General features: G+C 45.1%; 1 protein-coding gene across 1 annotated transcript; it reads right to left on the minus strand.

The window, feature by feature from the left end:
• Positions 1-6,481: 6,481 nt before the first annotated feature.
• On the minus strand, positions 6,482-16,957 carry LOC309878977 (potassium channel, subfamily K, member 16-like). Its single transcript, XM_082762200.1, has 6 exons — positions 16,757-16,957; positions 15,776-16,098; positions 13,597-13,717; positions 11,819-11,985; positions 10,016-10,184; positions 6,482-7,423 (listed from the first exon to the last, which is right to left on the minus strand). Exons 2-6 carry the CDS (start codon positions 15,968-15,970, stop codon positions 7,116-7,118), a joined length of 960 nt encoding a protein of 319 aa, XP_082618326.1. The 5' UTR covers positions 15,971-16,098; positions 16,757-16,957; the 3' UTR covers positions 6,482-7,115.
• Positions 16,958-19,167: the final 2,210 nt, after the last annotated feature.

Raw genomic sequence — 19,167 nt, forward strand, 5'->3', positions numbered from 1 at the left:
GGAAAACCAAGGCAGGATTGCAGATGATGGAAAATGGATTTACCGTTTCAGCTGACAGATATTTGGAGCATTGCTGATGTCCACAGGGGAAGTTCACCTACAGTGCAGGCTGTCTTACAGTGCTGACCCCCAAAATGAGCCCATATCCATAATCCCATATGGAAGAGTGTTCTGCTTTTCCTTCTCCCGTGCCACCTCCCTGTGCCACGCTGTCACCAGGTGTGATGGATGGGCCTGGTGGTGGGGTGACAACATTTCTGCAACTCACTTCTCTGGTTCTTGGTATCTCTGAGGGTTTTTAGTGTGAAGTTGCCTTTGTCTGCTTTTACCCATGATCTGACTTAATTGAGAAAACTGTGTGCCAAGGCAAGGCTTTTCATATGGAAATTTCCAGTCATGTTTTTAAATTCCCAGAAATGTAGCTGAAAGGCACTCTGGCCATGACACCAAAGCCCTGCCCACTTCGGTATGGTTTATCTCTGCTTATTACTACAAATACCGGTATGCAAACTGCCATGCACCAGAAATCGTGTTTCTCCCTTAGTGTGAGCAGCTGCCTCCCAAGAGGAGGTTTTCCACCTTTGCTGGCTGAGCCCCCCAGAGGGCCATGGGGTGATGCCGAGGAGGTGTCATTGCCAGACACCAGCCCTACAAATGAGCCATGTTTGAGCCCAGAGCCCAGGCAGCTTGTATTCATTCCAGTTTTTGCTCAGAGACCTACTGTGAGCAAGGATGTGCTTTTACAACTTTTGGGAACATCTCTTTTTGTTTTCCCATTTCCTTTTTTTTTTTCTTTTTTTTTTTTTTCTAGCCATTTGGCATCACCAGATCGTGCTACCACCATTGCTGTTGCACTCACCTCTCACGGGAGACCTAGCTACTAGGCAAGGCTTCTCTAGGAGCTGCCCACACATTTCAGGAACTGTGGTGTGCTCTGCTTCATCCACTCTTCATCCCATCCCCAACTTGATGGCCAGAAGGAAAAAAAGAGAGAGAGAAATAGACCTATTAAAAGTTAATTAATTTATTAGAATTTTATATTGGCAATTGGGAAACTTTTCAAGTTCAGCAGAGATGGACATTTCAGCTTTTATCAATTTCTATTTACTTTTGGACAACATATATGGACAACATACATGCTCCAACTCCAGCATTTGTGTTGCAACAGACTTGCACAACAGCATCTCTATTTTGTGAAGAGGCAAACTTCTTGAATGGGGGAAATTGCCATCTAGCAGGAGAAACTGAGGAAGGTGCCTGTACTTGGCTTCCCACAGCTTTCCCTTTCTGAGGCCGCATGTATTATATATTGAGACAAATGCCTGGACTTCTGAAGTTGAGAATAGACAGGTCCCTGCTGAAGTTTCATCCTTGGTTTCCAGTGAATGTCTGATGCCATTTTAAATTTAAGACCTTAGCCTTGCTTTTAAGGCATTCAATGAGTCATTTAAATGAATAGGAATGGTGAATTCTGGGGGATTTTCAGCAAAAATTCTGACACGTTCTTCTCCGGTTTTGATGCATGATTTTCTCTGTGCCTTGCTATGATAAACAATCATCTTCAAGAAGTTGGATTTACCTCAAGCCACATTTGTTCTCTGAAAATATGTGTCTTTCTGGCTAATCCCTCTCAAGGAAGCCATTAACTTAAATTGTAAACTGTACCTCCCTTCATTTTTCAATGACGCATGCTTGTTGTTATTATCCTTCTGCTTATCAGTATATCTCTCTTTCTGGGGATGTATTATTTCATGCTTCGGCATCTCACCACAAAAGTACAGCTATGGTTTCCAACCACATATGTGAGAATAATTGAAAGAGAAATTGGGAAAGTATTTATTCAGGAGACATGTCTCCTAAATCATGTTGAACCAGCAATTAAATGGATTCGATAATTGCTCTAACTTTAACTCAGCAAAACAAGCCTTTCCAAACCTCTGGTGGAGAATTACCCTAATCAAGTCCAGAATGCCTCGTGATAAAAATGGCTGGATTTTCTGAGCAGCTTTGGCACTGCTTGAGTTCATGTCCCAAGGTGAATGTGAGGTTGGCTGCTGGGAGGCAAGGGCATGGACAGGCACTCTGGTTATCCACCAAACTTGTTACCCCCAAAATAACTAAATTTTGACTTTGCTAGTGTTGAACGAGCAATGTTGCCCCAGGCCAGCCCTCCACCAAAGGTGTAGGGCATCACAGGGTTCCCCTTCCCTTACGGCGTTAGGGCTGGTATAAAATCTTGCAGGACATCTACAAGGCCACTTTGAATCTAGTTGGAATGGTACAAAGGGATTTGGCTGATGCCAAAAATCTGATTTTTTTGTTTCTTTGGGTGAGACTGAGAGGGATGGAGAACAGGCCTCTGGAGAGTGATGAGTTATGTTTGTTGAACCAGTTCTGAGCTGGATGCAGAGCCTTTTGGGCTTGAGTCAGGCGAGAACGCACATCTCCAAGTATGACAGAGTGGAAAATAGTGTGTGTGTGGCCCAAGTTTAGTAATTTCTGTAAAAAAATGATCCCACTGGCTATATGATGTTACATTAGCCAAGCTGTTCCATTGCTTTGAGTAGTCTTTCTGCTTCCAGAAAAAAAAAGAAAAAAAAAAAAAAAAAAAAAAAGATAAAATAAAATTAATCTCTCCAAATGAACCAGCTATTAATTGAAGGAGACCTCAGAAGTTCCCTAAACAATCCCATATACTAATTAAAGACAGATCAAAGTGCAGTTTCTCTGATTCTCTCTAGAAGCAAATGAATTTCTCAGGGGCTTGTTTCTGAAAGAAAGATCGTTTCTCATGGCATTTCCTTGGTTTCGAGTGCAGAAATGTGCACTGTTTGCTAGCTGGCAGCAAAGCCGTGGGTGATGTATGAGGAGCAGCCCAGCCTGCACGGTAATGCAGTAACATGCTGCTGCTGCTGTTTAATCCAAGATAATATATTTCATGATCCTACTCCTGGAGTTTTCCAGCAACTGGTTAAACGTATGGGAAAGAGTTTGGCCTGCCTTGGAAGAGTTCCTGCTTTGTAAACAAACTGCAGTGGGAGAGCTGGCGGTTGCGGTGGAGGCTGCTCCGTGCAAACTGGGTTTCCCCACGCGGCACAGCGGGGCTGGGTGGCAGCGAGGGCTTTTCAACAGCTCCTGGGAAAGGCTCCAAGCTCCGATAGAGAAGTCCCTCCAAAGGGTCGCTGCTGGCACAGCGGGGAGCTCAGGCTGGGTTTGACTCCTGTTTTCTGTGCCTTGGGCGAGGGGAACATGTGGAAGAGCCAGAGCTTGGCTTACACTCCTGAATTAAAAGTCTCAGGATCATTTTGAATCTCTGGCTTTGGAGGAGAAGCTCTGTTCTAGCTTTGCTCTCAGCTCAGGATTATCTTACTTAACCTCAGCAACTACAGGACCACTGCCTAGGTCTATTTTATTAATAAGCAATACTAAGACACTTGACTCTGGTTGGGAGAGCACCAGACCAGGTGTCGGCCAAAGGCTTTCTGCCTGAACTGAGGTGATACACTTAATTTTCTCTGGGCCCCTTGCTATATGCACAGAAAGCAACAGCTCTCTCATTTAAGGGTGATGTGAGGACAAGATTTGCTGTGGTTGTGCAGTGCTCAAAGGATGATAATGCTGAAAAAGGCTGCTTGCTCCAGCCCAGAGAGACTTGTTGCCGTGGCTGAGCTCTTCTGGAGACAACTTTATTGTTCAACATAAACATGAGGAACAGTATCACATCCAAAAACATTCTTCTCCCACCCTGGCTTGCAGATTTCTTGGACTTCTCTCCTTCTCCAGCAGAGAGGATCACGCACCCTTTGGTGCTGGTTTCCTTCTCCTTCTATCTGCAGTTTCTTCCTCTACCCCTTCTGGGGCACTCTGGCCTGTCCCCAGGCCTGCTGAAGAACAGGCCAGCACGTCCCGGCCCCCATACTGACACCAGCACCTTCACCTTTGCTGGTTTTTACTGGACTAATCCCTTTCTCTATGGGACAGGGGGGTGAATGGGTGTGCCAGGCCTGCAGCGAACGTGTGTGGTGGGAGCCGGTGTGTCAGGCGTGTGTGAGGGTGCCTGTCCTGCTGACAGAAAGCTGTCACATCCCCCGCCAACCCCTGTCAAGCTGTGTCAGTGTGGGTACAGGGCAGGAACACCAGCCAAAACGGCTCAGGTTGCACATCCCTGCCTTTCTTTTGAGGCCGAGCATGTGTTAGTCCCTAGTGAGCTCAGGAACCATATCACATGCAGGATGGCTTCCTGAGGCTCGCACTGACCAAGCCCTGGAACTTGCACTGGCCAGGGCTGCACCAGCGGTGCCAGGCAGGCTGCAGAGGAGGAGGAGGAATAAAACAGCCCGAAACAGTCAGAAATACAGAGGAAAAGGGTCTGTGGCACACAGCCACGAGAGGGCACAAGAAGCAAAGCTGAGACCCCCTCCTCAACATGCCTCGCTGCAGCTACGGGGATTTAAGAACAGCCAGCCTGCTTTCGTAGGGAGGCCATCTGAATATCTCCCGAGAAATTCAGATATCTGAATAGGCCATCTGAGTATCTCCAGAGATACTCTGTGATTTTCATGCCTGTGGCTGTGCTTTAGCCATATGCAGGACCACATCCACAGCTGAAGAGACACCTCAGTGCATGGTGTCTGAAGGAGGCCAGCGCCACGATGGCAGTGCCTAGCTCGTGTTTTCCAAATCCCCTGGCCCTCATGGGTGTGCTCTGGCCCTTCCTGAATTCCCTAAGCAAGCATCCTTGATTGCTCTGCATTGCAGGATATCACCAGCTTGTTTCAGGGATGCTTGTGTTATTTGTTATGACAGGGAGCAAGCAGGACAGTGAGAAAAAGCTGAAGAAAACCCTTCAGAAGTTTGTTGCCTTCAAGATGCTTCTTGGGGTATGGTTCTCTCACTGCCCTTCTTTCTCCCCAGCAACAGAGGCAGCAAATGGACATGTTGCTTGCCCATGGGCCTCACCTGGCACCTTGGGGTTGGGGATATCAAACACCAGGAGCCGTCCTGGAAGGGACTATGAGAGGTGATCATGGCTCTAGGCAGGACCACGTCTCTCTAAACCAGCCCTCATGGTATCCCTGTTAAGTTGGGGTTAATGGTCCCCATGGGAAGGGCTGGGAAAAGACAGCAGGAAAAAAAAAAAAAAAAAAAAAAAAGCCTGGAAAATAGCTATGTGAGGCAAGGCTTGGTGAGAGGTGATCACAGAGAGGTGACAAGATCCCTGCCTGGGAGCATCTGCTTGCTTTCTCCCCCCAGCTCTGGTGTCACCCTGTGATAGCAACAAGGTCACAGCTTGCACAGGAGCTGCTGTGTGGTGTGACACCCATGCCACCCTGTCCCGATTTCATGCGGTTCTTGTTCCTGCTGCCTCAGAAAGGCTTCCTGAGAAAGAGAGATGTTAGATGAGAAGTTAGCCTTGAGGGCAACACTGGGAAATAATTTGTGGAGGGAAAGAAAGTACATATTTGGTCAGGTCTACATGCCAGGTCTTGAACCAGTGGATCTGTTTTGGCAAGAAGTGTGGTTTTGTTTGACTGAAGAAGTTATGAGTTCAACTTCAAGGCTGATTGCATCTTTATGGCCTAAAATTGCTTTACAGCTGTAATTTATTCTCCCTTTTGTACAAGAATAGCTTTGGCAAGGGTTGGTTTTGCTGTAACTAACACCCAGAGGGTGAGCCGGGAACAATTATTCACTGTCTGACAAAACAGAAACTCGAGGGTATCATGAAAACTTGTCAAGCCACAGGTTCAGCACCGACAAAAGCAGGCACTTCGTATACTGAACCTAGGGACTGCCTTGGGAGGGTCCTGAGGGTTGTGATGTGAGTTCAGGATTTGGGCATGTTCCTGGACTTTGAAATACAGAGACCCCACCTCTTGCATCAGCTCCTGGAAGAGAGATTGCACTCCGGGGCCAGAGGATGGCAGAGCTGCCTGCTTTACCTTCCTTTGAAGGATGTGCTAAAAGGCATGGCCACAGGCAGGACTGACTTTCATTGGAACCATATACATCCACGAGACTCTTCACCTCTGTGGCTGTCTACCACAGCAGCTTTGCAAGCAATTCAGTATGGTTTTTTTTTCTGTACTCTTGACACACACAAGGCACCTGAAGTGTAGATCAGTCTTCTAAAGGCCAGGGTCTTCACCCAGGGATAGCCTGTATGCCAGGAGGTACATCTGAAAAACCATGCTCAAATTTGACATTGTTTTGTGCCTGGTGGAAGGTAAGGATGCATTGTTTAGACGATGGTTGCACTTGGAAAGCTACTTTAGCACAGCAAAATAAGATTGTTTTTAAATGACATTATAGGAGCTATGGCATAAAAACATAGCAGCAGCAAAGCTCTGCTGCAATGAGGACTCCTCCATTCAAACCACTTTCTGATCTTGTAAAATCCTTATAAAACGAAATAACTTTAAAATGTGAATATATATTTCTTTATAAATGCTATCAGAAAAGTTTTTCAAAGCCACGGGGACAGAAGTTGGAATCATCTTTATTCATCTTCATATAAAACAGGAAGAGGTAGAATTAATAATTGCTAACACAGCTAACCTTTTTCTAACCCTGTTCATTAGATGCCTCTAGTGTCTCTGAACTGAGCCCAGGTCTTGTCCTTCAAACATGTTTTTCAGATCATTTCAGTTTATCCAATATCAGGGTTCAATTCAGGCACCTATTCAGTTATTTGCTTGTATTTCTTCTTCCAACCTAGTGCTATGAAGTGACTTAGAAAAGCTTGTGCATTTCAGTTCCTGGAAGAGACGTGGTTTTTGCAAGCAGAAAAATCCAAACACAAACAGTGAGCTCTGCCATGATCCTCCTCTGCATTTTTATGAAGGTACCTTAAAAAAGCTTTGCAAAATGAGAGCACTTGTCACGTTTTAGCACAATATGGCTGCAAACTGAAGAGCAAATTTCTAACCATTAATACTGTGTGTCTGTGTAACTATAAGTCTTTGGTTTGGAAAGGTCACATTTCAGCAAAAAGTATGAGAAATTTTATTTCCATGGGAATTTCTTTAGAATAATACACCAGCAATTTTCCACCGAAGACTTCAATCTCCATATGTTATGGCAGTAATTTTGGCTATAAGTAAAAAACATTGTTCTTATTTTTTTGTTTGTTCAGAACATGCTGCTAATGACTCCATTTTCTGTGCATCACCTCCAGCACATGGTGGTATTACTTCTTCTTCTGGTAAAAAATGAGCAGGCCAACATCTTCTTGGTTGGCTTTCTTCATTGTCCTTACTCACCTTTACAATTTGATGGAGATCCTTGACAATTATTTTTTCAGTATCTTCTAGAACTGTTGTCAATAAATTAAATAGGAGAGCAATCCAGGCAAGGCCAAAAAGAATCCAAATGGCCACAAGTGTTCGATAGTAGGAAAAATAAATCCTGCCAGGCTGTTTACCTGCAGGTAGGGGGAGAGAAAGAAGAAAACTACTAAGTTAAAATTACTTTGCCTGTGTAAAATGGGCAAGCCTAATGAATCCATCAGTGTCTTTTACATTGAGTACTTTAAGGTGGCTTTTTCATTGTGGTGAAGTCTCTCACCACCCCAGAAATACTGCAGGTCAGAGGAAAACATGCTTTAAGATCAGGCTGAGCCAGTGTCTTGTGCAACAGATTTTTGTCAGCATACATATGCTGGTCTCTCAAAAACATATACTGGGGCTAGGGTGGATTAGCAACAGAGCAGATTGTTGTGATTCTGTTTATTTCTATAAAATGTGATTATGACATTATGTGATAATAAATAATTGCTTTAAATTATAGGTATCCTTAATTGAAACTGCAGCTCCTAGTTTACTTTTGAATGGCTTCAAGAGCCTCCTCCATTAAAAAAGCAGGTGACTGATGAGAACTCACCATCACATGCCAAGACCACAACTTTCGGTGTTGGAAACTAGATGACTGAAGCTTATTTCATGCAGCCCAAACCTCTTAGCTTCATTCAGTATTGCACACCTGTTTTACTGCATGGGTCATTTCATTTGTTTCCTTAAATATCAGCAATCCACCAACTACATTCAGAGGGTATTTGCTCCTACTCCATCTAGTCCCACACGACTTTATTAGCATGGTATGGCCCTGGCATCTACATGAAAACTTGGTAATATTGCTTAGTGAGTGCTGCAAGTCACTGTTAATAGTGAATCCATACAGCAGGTAACAAAGCAACATGCATGGACAGGGAGGTCACCACAGATCTGGTGGAGCATTTCCCATTATGAAGCTGCCCAGAAGCAGCCATGATGCTGGAAATTCATTTCAGATTCTGCACTGCTTTGCATTACATAAATCCGTTTGTAGGATTTTTGTTTTTCCTCATGCAAGAGCTTTGGAAGTGGGGCAGCAGTGGGTTGGCTTGTCCTCATGGACAGCTATCGAATAGCTGTTTTTATTTTTCTCCTGGGGCTGAGTTGGCTTAGAATTTACCAGGGTTCTTGCAAAGCAACTCCTTTTGGGCTCTTATCTGAAGCTCATGACATGGGGTTAGGACTTCAACACTGTTTCCAAAGCAACTAGTAGTATCTTTGTAGTGTTAACAAAGTCCAGTCAAAGTCCAGCCAAAACTGGACTTCAATAGAGCATAAAGTGGGTTTACAGCCCAGAGGGAGTTTCATGCTAGAGGTATCACCTATGTGTATGTGTACTCTGAACAACTGAACCTAGACTCTGTCACCTTCTTAGGATATCGTCTTCCTTCCCCACACAAAACAGGCTTTATCTCATGCTTCAAGTACAAGAGCTGCAATACAGGTTTGAATTACTAAAATGCAAATAAACTCAGACCTGTTCTGTTCCACTTGGCTAGCACAAAATCATTTGTCATTTGTAATCAATTCTAAATACATAATAGTGAGAACATTGACTCTGCTTGTTTTGTTGGGAAGGTGTGAGGCATTAAACTTCTCATTTTATCACCATTGTTTAACACCAAAAGAGATAAATACTGCAGGAAAAAATACTGAAGCTCCTGTTAAGTCACCCTGATGAAGATGAAATCCCAGAGCCAGGAGGCCTGTCTGATTCTGAACTTTTAGCTGTGTTTGTAAAATAACACGGCTGCAGAGGAGGAAGTATTATGGAAGTAGTTGTTTTTAAGTTGTAATTTGCTTTTGTTACTGTAAAACATGCTCAAGTATTAGCTCAGAGCTTCCTTCTCATACCACTGCTGAGGAAAATCTTGTATTGGTGAGATGCCAGCAGGACAGGTTGTTGTAGAGAAATCTTTGAGTGTCCTTGGAGTCCATGTGTTCAACTGCTTCTTCCATGGACACTGATTTGACTCGTGGTTTTCACTGTGGAGTTGGAAGCAGCTCTAGAAGCTGATTCCATGGAAAGTGTGTTTTGGTCAGAAGTCTTTTGAGAAGCACTTCAGCTTGCTAGAGTGTAGCTTAAACAGTTTAACATCAGAGTACTCCTAAGCTTCAACTAGTGAAAACAGAGAGCATCCAGTCATGCATAAGGAGACTAAAGAAGGCCACTTTTGAAGTGATATACATGTATGTATTTAAGCCACATTACTCATAGAATGAGTACATTTCCCCATTTCACCCTGAACTGTGATTGCCACCTCTTAGATTTGTGTAAAATCATGTCTTCTGAAACATGACTACTAATTTTTTTACTGTATGCTTAGAAACACAAATCTAAGCTAAAGCAGGAATACGTGTCTTACTCTGTATCATATTCACAAACTATTCCCTTTTGGTATATACAAATTCCTAGGCTCCTTGAATTTTCCCCCTCCCTTCCCCAAAATGCACCCCAAAGCACCCCATTTCATTATATTTAGACAACCTCATGCTTTCATCAGCTCATGCAATCCCAGAGAGAAAAATATATTCCCCCAGAACTGTATAGGGCAAAGACTGGTCAAAGACCCAGACGGGAGATTTTTCTCTACAGTACATTGCTGGCCTGTGCAGTCAACTCATAGTAATTACAGTTGCAACCCTGGCACATTGCTGCGTCTCCTCTCTGAAATCAACCTTACCTACTACATAATCTCCAAAGCCAATGGTGCTGAGGGTGATAAATGCAAAGTAAATTCCTTCGCTGTAGGACCAACCCTCTGTTATCTGGAAGAAGAGTGACGGCAAGCACAGAAACACTAGGATCCCGGTCACCAAAAAGAACAAAAGGGTCAGAAATTTGATCTTCTTCTGAAAAAGAAACCAATTCAATTATCATCATGATTCAACATGCTAGCAGGTCATATATAATGGGTAGCTACCTAGGAACACATACTGTAATCACTGGGGTGATGAAGGTTTTGTACTGAGTGTTTTCCCTCTCGAAAAACCTTTGCCTTGACCTGAGGCAGGGGAAAGCCACACATATGGGTGTTGCATGTTTGCAGTAACCCTGGGAGATGTGGTCTTTTTTTCTGATTCTATCAACATTCAGTGACCATGAATATGGGAAAGCACTTTCACAATGACTTTTACCAGAATTAAGCTATTTCCATTTTTCACCAAACTGCTTCACTTATACTTAGTTTTCAAGTATTCAGGTATGGCACTCAAAGCACATTCGAAATTGCTTAGGCAAATAGATACTTAAAAAGTAGTTTACATCATTTTCAACAATGTTGTCTCCAAGAGTTTGATTGTTGACTTTATTTCTCATTACAATAGTGCCACAACTTAACTCCTACCCAGTAGATAAGTGAGCACAAGAAGATACTTAACAAATGAGCTCCTGATGAAGAAGTAGTTGGACAGTGACTTTTGAACCGTCCTACCACCAAGCAGCTATGAAGAAACTTGGCTGAAGAAAAAAGACTAGTTGTACATTAAGATTTCTCAAACAGATACACAAATAGTTTATGTATAGAATTTTACAAGTCCAAGTTGTCTGGAAATGAGTGGCAACTGCTGGATAATTTTTCATGCCTTCAAGCATTGTGCTTGTTCTGGAATCAGTCTTATGTTCTATTTAAGTCTTAAGACATAAGGAGATATTTAAAATTTTGATTGGGGTTGTCTATGGCATTTACACCTTGTCCTGAAAGAGAATTACAGTAGGAGACACAAAAAAGCTATTCTCACTTCCTCAGAAATAATGAGAATGGAAGGAGCTCCAAATAACCTGGAGCATAACCAGACAAGAGACATCCTGTCTTTATCCCCTTACAAGTCCCTCTTCATCTTTCAGCAACTGGGTTCAAATAAAAAAAGACAGGTACTTCCCTAGAGCTAGTTCCTGGGATAAGTGTCTGGAGAAGTAGGATGAGGCACCCACTCTCTCCGATGATTGTTGAATGTTATGTTTTTTATACAGAACTGTAGAATCAAAGGATCACAGAATATCCTGAGCTGGAAGGGACCCACAAGGATCATCAAGTCCAAATCCTGGGTCCCCTTAGGACAACCCAAAAAATAAGACCATGTGTCTGAGAGTGTTATCCAAATGCTTCTTGAACTCGGTGCTGTGACCACTTCCCTGGGCAGCCTGTTCCAGTGCCTGACCACCCTCTCAGTGAAGAACCTTTTCCTAACACCCAGCCTGAACCACCAATGATTTGGCATAAAAGGCATATGCCAAATATATATGGTTTGGCATACAGGCATATTTGCTTATATGGATAGGCAAAATTTACCCCCTTCTCTGAATACCTTCTCTATGATTGCCTTGGTTTAGCTCTGCAGGGGTAGAACATTTCTTCCTCTTTCCTAACACAATGCCTAACACAGCATGAGAACAAAAGTAATAAAGGATAATGCCAAGGTATATCTTGAAAAAATAAGTCTAGAAACTAGCATGTAACTGTGCCTGAGAAAGTAAAACCAATTACCTTTCTCATTCCTTTCTCGTACAGGAATTTCCCCAGCTTTTTACACAGCAGCGAGAGCATCTTACCAACACGGTGCAGAAAAACAATATTCAGAGGGATTCCAAAGAGAGCAAAAAAGACACAGAAGATCTGTCCCCCAGCAGTTTTAGGACGCAGTGTGCCATAGCCTATGAAAAAAGATGGGTCGGGGGGATATTTCAAAGAGCTGGAGCAATCCATGGTCACATTCACACCTACCCCAGCCTGGCTTGCCTTTGACCCCAGAAGATGTGGCTAGCACTTTTCAGCCCATGTGTGCGCACTTTTCTCTGGTCAAACCAGAAAGCAGATAAAGTGATTCACCCTGCATTTTCTGGGGGATGCAGAGAGTGCTGTGTGCTCCCAGCCTAGCCTTAATGGGAAAGAAAGCATAATCTGAAAGCAGTTATGGAAAACACATTCTGTCCTGTGACAAATACATGGAAAGACAGAAACCAGAAAGCGGGGGACCTGGAAGATGTCAAAGCTGGAGTCCCAGGCTGCTTGCCATGCCACAATCACAAAATCTGCCTTCTTGCTGATATGCCTATGTGTTAGTGACCTCCGTGGCTAAATGCCAGTAGGTTGGTATGTCCAGATACTGGCTCCAGCCCTGGAGACAGTGTAGGGTGCATTAGAATAGCTTGTGGTAATTAGCCCAGACCTTACTGGTGGCTGATTTATTCATACCACAGATATATTTGTCTTAAAATCCTATTAAAAGAGGATTTATCTAAGTAGTGGAATAATGGCTGCAGATCTCCAAACATGTCCTTTAATGGACTGGAGACTTTGCTCTTCTTAGACCCCATGAGGTATATCTTTAAGTGCAAGAGGCCTGTACTTTGTGTATGTCCTTATTTTATCATTGACCCTGAGAAAATGCATTTTCCCTAGCACAGTTCATCTCAAGGCATCCATTACATGGAAAATGCAATGTTTTCTTCTGGGGAAAAGACAAATAAAACAACTGAGTGATTTATTGACTGTTGGGCCCCTAGGTGCTTGAGCTGTCTTATGCTCCCTGTCACACAACTATTGCATTTTCATTACAGCAAAATCTGATGAAGATGGGTGGAAGTTGTTCACTAACAGAATTCTGCAGCAAGGGTGCAGAGAAACAGGCAAGTTGTAGTTTTCCTGGGGCAACCTTTCCTCCTCACCAGGGAAACAAATTCAATGCAACCAATTTGTTGGGTGGAGAAATACCATAATGAAAAAACTACAATACTGGTGGCGGCAAGGAATGGACTGGCTCTGAAAGTCTCAACATTTGCCTTGCCCCCTTCCCATTTCTTCCCCCTGGTGTATTGCTAATCCAATACATGTGCTTAGAGCTCATCAGAGGTTGTTGAGATGGTGTTCAATCCCCAGCAGAGCTCACTTATTTCCTACCATTCTTACAGCACTCTCAGATTTAAAGCCTGTTTGATCCTAGAATAAAGATCAGGAAAGTCAAATCTATCTTCTACCCACAGTTGATATCAGAGCCAAGATTTTACAAGATGGCTCAAAAAGAAGAAACAAGTGAGAAACAATAGTGTGAAAGGCCATTGGTATTTCAAAACCCAAAATAATGCTCAAAAAGTTGTGTGCTGGTGAGGTCTCAGAACTATATTGGTTGCTGCTTCCCATCCATGCCAATAAAGGGCTGGACTTTCTATCCTTGAAAGTATTATTTGTTTTCTTCCTAATAACCAGATAGAAGTGTCACACACACGAACACACACATTCATAAACATGGAAAGCATAAAGCCTACCTATTGTGGAGACCACTGTGCCTGCAAAGAAGAAGGAGTTACTGAAATCCCAGTTGCTGTTTTCTGTCTGTGATTCATTTCCAACAGGGTATACCCCATTCTGAATGGCTTCAGTCAGGTTCTGGAAGGGAAAGCATTTTTATTATTATTATTATTATTTTTAATCAACTTGTCTGCTTTTCTCAATTTTTTTGCTGAAAGAATAGTACGGATTTAGCCAGCTCCTGATCCTTTCCTGTGAACAGCACTCACCTGTCCTCGGCAATACTTTAACACCGTACACACCTTTACCACCAAGGTTAGCTGGCAGTCAGCCAGTGTTTTTGAAGGTTAGTCTTTCGCCCTGTTGTTATGCTAAGTGCTCTCATGGGTGTTAGGACAACTTGTCTGCTTCGGTGTGAAGTTCACCTCTAAAGTCCTTGATTCTTTCAGGTTAAGTACTTTGGAGAAATAAGATCCTACAGAAGGCTAGGACATGGCAGAACGAGGCAGCCCACTGGTTGAAGCGATGGGGTGCCTGCTTGCTGGTTTTGAGCTTTCCCTTGAGATGGCAGCGGTGGAACCAGGATGTAATCACCCATTTGTATGCAGACACACTGAACACTGACTCTGATGCCCCCTGTAAGGCATCAGTGAGTTACAGCACGGCACATGACACGTACGTGAAATGTAATTTTAAGGCCGTAGCCTCATTACAGTAAAAATTTAAATCCAGAGAAAAGTCATTGGTTTGCAAAGCATCAATTGTGGTGCAATCACAATCAGAATCCAGCCTGATATATACACCTTTCTACAAACTGCATGCATGAACTGCATGCACGATTTTTACAATGCAGCCTTTGAGATGAGGTTAGATGAACATCTAGGTTAGAAACCATCTAGAGGTGGTTTGGGCTGAGTTGAGACTGCCTCGGGGCAGGGCGTTGACTAGGTGTTTCTCCCAAGATCTTTCAGCCCTGTATCATCTATAGTTCTGTGCACTATCAGACTCCTTCCTTTTTCAATGGTTTTAATTCTAAGTGATGCTGATTTTTTTAAGCATATAAAAAGAAGCAAACAACAACAAAAAGAAAAGCAAAAAATAAAACAACACCAGTATTCTGCCAGCCCTGGTTTTAGCAGAGGACATTCAATTGGACATCTGGAATGCAAGCTGTTTTCTACAGAAGGAGCTGACATAAAATCCAAAGCTGAGCCCTAGCAGAGGCAAGGCACTAACTGAAAGAAACCAGCCTAAAAAAGACTAGCATAAATCTTTTCATAGCCCTTGTACAAGGATTTCATTGTCTTGAAGGAGTTCCTTTTTTTTTTTTTCTTCTCTTTCCCCCTTTTTCCCCCTCAAAAAATAATAATAATAAAAAATCCACATTGAAGAGTTTCATGTATATGTGAACTGGGCTGGTCCACTGGTTGCATTATGAGAAAAACTGGTTCTCCCCCTTGTCTCCTTATCCTGAAAACTGTGCTGTTAAGTGCTCTATTACTTTCCCATGCAGATATGCTTACAAGGCTATTTGCAGTCCCCATCTTCTCTGCAATGTAGCAGCTATAGCTAGAAAATACCTAAGATGGATAGAGAACACCAGTCACTATCAGCTTCCCATGTCATGACCAGAAACTCCTTTCCCTTGGCTGGGCTGCCTGCCTAACTTCTGCAGCATCTTCAAGAAATAAACCCTGACTATGCCACACTCCTTGCAGTGTATTTTTTTTTTCCCCAGCAGACTATTTCAGACCTCGATGTATTGTTCCTTTGTGCTGTCCGTGGCACTGCTGTGTGTGGCAACCGTTCCCAGTAATTTCAGACAGCCTCATTTTTCCTGCCATGCCACCCACTGTAGATGAGCATAGCCCCACTGAAAGCTACATCGGCAGGAGGCAAGAACCCGAAGAATGGGGCCATTGTGAGCAGGGGATGTTAACAGCTAACACACAATGTTTTGTCACGCCACACAAACTATATTTACCGTCAGCAAGATCTGCCTCATCAGACTGGGGAACAGGTTTGGGGTTTGCAAAAATCATCCAAATGAAGGCACCAGTAGGAAACACAGAGAAAGTTATCTGTGTAGCAAGGCTGAATAGGAAATAACATCTGTCAGGGAAATCAGTTGTTATTTCCCACCCATTTGTTTTACCATCTGATGGGAGAAAGGGCTTCTGCAGGGCTGGCACTCACCTTCATAAACTGCTCCATCTCTGCCACTGTGAGGTGGGGGAAGTTCTGCAGAAATGCCTCCTTCATCTGGGCGGCTGCCATTTTCTGCTGCTTTTCAGCAGTCCTCTCCAGCGCCTGGAACACGGCTGCACCCACCAGCAAGTAGACGAAGTAGCCGGCCACCAGCAGACCTGTCTGCAGCTTGCCACTGCACATGGCCCTCGGCGGGACACGGCAAGGGATGGGGAGCGAAAGGTGGCGATTAGTAAATCCCTGGCGCTCCAGGGGAGCCTCCCCCAGGCAGGAAGAGCCCTCCCAGCTGGGGTTTCCGCTGGGATCCTGAGCTGATGGGGACAGTGATTTGTCAAATACATTCATGGGGAAGTTAGGGAAAAAAAAAGAAAAAAAGAAAAAAACAAAAACCACAACACTAATATACAAAGCAAAACAAAATACAACAACAACAACAAAAAAACGCCACCAACTTTCCACTCTCTGGGCTGTGTGCTGTTTAGGGATTTCCTCTTGTCTGTGAAACTCTGCCTTACTGAATTCTCAGGAAAAATGGGTCAGGATGTGAGGAGCTGGCGGGTGGCCATCTCCTCCTGCTCAAGAAACATTCACTAGAGGCTCTGGGGACAGGTGAGGATAGCCTGCAATGGGCCCATAGAGGAGCTTGCTTGGAAAAACAGTGCTTCCCTTCCTCTGTCTCCCACTAACTCCTAGAACTGGACCCCAGGGCAAGCCCCGTTGACCCCAGAAGCCCCTTCTTGCTCTGTGTTCAGGGGCAAATCTCCTGGGACCCACTCGCCCACTTGCAGCCCAGGGCAAGGTCACACAGAGCAAATGGGGAGGACCAGGCACTGTGCTTGAGGGCAGGACTGCCTCCTGGAAGGACCAGCCAAGGCTTGGGGGGAATGGGCCAACAGCGAAATGATGAAAAGCAGCAAGGACCAACGCAGAGGCACTCCCCTAGGCAAGTGGAACCCCTTGCAAGGATACAGGCTGATGAACTGCAGAGCAACTCAGGGGAAAAGACCCGCCGAGGCGACCAGCTGCGGGGCAGGCGCGTTGCACAGCACAGCAGGAGATGGCGGCGCGCAGGGCGGCTCCAGCAGCGAGGCAATCCCAGGGGGTGGAGGGAGCTGCCGGCAGCCCCCCGGGAGCAGCTGACAAGGCTGGGGCCAGGCCAGCAGCAGCTGCCTCCCCCCCCCCGTACAAAAGCAGAGCGTGTCAGGCAGGCGGCGTTCACAGCAGCTGCTGCAGGGAGAGTGGGAAGTGCGTTGCCGGTCACCGTCTTCTGTTCCGGGAGCCTCTGACTGAAATGAAAATGGCGCCTGCCTGCCCTGCCGGGCTGAGGCTGAAACCCAAACGGAGGGGCCACAACTTCCCCGACAGATGCCTACACCCAAACAAGCCCCTTCAGAGAATCATTAGTTTGGAAAAGCCCTCCAGGATCATCTGGTTCAACCACCCCCCTACCACCAATGTCACCCCCTAAACCATGTCCCCAAGCACCAGGCCCAACCTTCCCTTGAACATCCCCAGGGATGGTGACTCCACCACCTCCCTGGGCAACCCGTCCCAATGCCTGCCTGCTCTCTGAGCAGAAATGTCTCCTCATTTCCAACCTGAACCTCCCCTGGCGCAAATTGAGGCCATTCGCTCTGGTCCCATCACTGGTTACCTGTGAGCAGAGGCCGACCCCCAGCTCCCTGCACCTTCCTTTCAGGTAGTTGCAGAAAGCAATGAGGTCTCCCCTGAGCCTCCTCTTCACCAGACCAAACAACCCCAGTTTCCTCAGCCGCTCCTCACAGGACTTGTTCTCCAGACCCCTCACCAGCTTCATTGCCCTTCTCTGGACTCTCTCGAGCACCTCCATGTCCTTCTTGTAGTGAGGGACCCAGAGCTGAACACAGCACTCAAGGTGCGGCCTCACCAGAGCAGAGTACAGGGGGATGATCACGTCCCTGGTCCTGCTGGCTTCACTATTCCTGATACCAGCCAGGATGCTCTTTGCCTTCTTGGCCACCAAGGCAGACTGCTGGCTCATGTTCAGGTGAGCATCAACCAGCACCCTCAGGTCCTTTTCCTCTGCACAGCTTTCAAATCACTCTCCCCTAACCCTGTAGTGTTGCATGGAGTTGTTGTGACCAAAGTGCAGGATCCGGCACTTAGCCATGTTGAACCTCATCCAGTGGCCTCTGCCTATTGATCCAACATGTCCAGGACCCTCTGCAGGGCCTTTGTACCCTCCAGGAGATGAACACTTCCCCCCAACTTTGTGTCATCTGCAAACTTACTGAGGGTACACTCAATTCCTTCATCCAAATCATTAATAAAGATATTAAAGAGGATGGGCCCCAACACCGACCCCTGGGGAACAGCACTCATGACCAGTCACCAGCTGGATTTAACTCCATTCACCACCACTCTCTGGGCCCTTGCCCCTGAAGTGCCCTTACATAACAAGTATTATGCTTTCAGGCTGAAAAACAGGAGTGTGTAAATAGCGGTAAGGAGTTAGGAAAGGGCAGCTATAAAAAGTTGGCCTAGTCGAACACCTGCATCAGAACCAGTGCCACAGAAAGGGTACAAAGGGTGTTAGTAATGGGAGACTCCCTGCTGAGGGGCACTGAGGCACCCATTTGCCACTCAGAAATCCCTCCAGAGAAGTTTGCTGCCTGTCTGGGGCCTACATTTGTGATAATACAAGAAAGCCACAAAGTGATGAAACCAGCTAAAGTGCCTCTATACCAACAGACATCAGTGGAAACAAGTGGAAGGAGCTGGACACCACAGTACAATTAGAAAACCTCATTACTATCACAGAAATGTGGGACAAATCACACAACTTGAACACTGGAATAGGAGGCTACCAAGCTTATCAGAAGAGATAGGGAAGGAAGGGCAGGCATGTTGCCCTCTATGTTGGGGAATAGACTGATTGTGAAGAGATTCCTCTGAGAAATACCTACAGACAGGCTGAGAGCTTGTGGGTGAAAGTTACAAATCAGACGAGTAAATGACACCTTGTGGTTGGGGTCTACTGCAGTCCACCTGAAAGGGAGCCTGTTGATGAGGCCTTCCTGCTTCAACTACAAGAAGCATCAGGCTTGCAAACTCTCATTCTGATGGGGGACTTCTGCCAGCCAGATGACTGCTGGAAAAGCTACACAGCAGGCTGTAAGCAATGAAGGAGACTCATAGAGTATGCTGAGAATAACTTCCTCCTGGTCCAGGTGTTAGACAAACCAACCAGAGGAGAAGCAGTACTGGACCTCGTGCTCACCAGTGCAAACGAGCTCATTGAAGAGGTTAAGATCAGAGGCAGTCTGGGCTGCAGTGACCACACTGCGGCTGAGTTAGTAATTTCAAGGAATATGGGCCTGGCAAAGAGCAAAGTCAGGACC

This window comes from Aythya marila, assembly GCF_965140915.1.
Source record: "Aythya marila genome assembly, chromosome: 5".
Lineage (NCBI taxonomy): Eukaryota > Metazoa > Chordata > Aves > Anseriformes > Anatidae > Aythya > Aythya marila.

Bases quoted from the DNA above. Each gene is read 5' to 3' on its own strand.
- LOC309878977 (XM_082762200.1), bottom strand. From the start codon at position 15,970: ATGTGCAGTGGCAAGCTGCAGACAGGTCTGCTGGTGGCCGGCTACTTC. The intron at 13,718-15,775 runs GTGAGTGCCAGC...TTTCCCTTCCAG, and splicing joins AGATGGAGCAGTTTATGAAG to AACCTGACTGAAGCCATTCA. The intron at 7,424-10,015 runs GTAAGGTTGATT...CCCTACCTGCAG, and splicing joins CTTTGGAGATTATGTAGTAG to GTAAACAGCCTGGCAGGATT.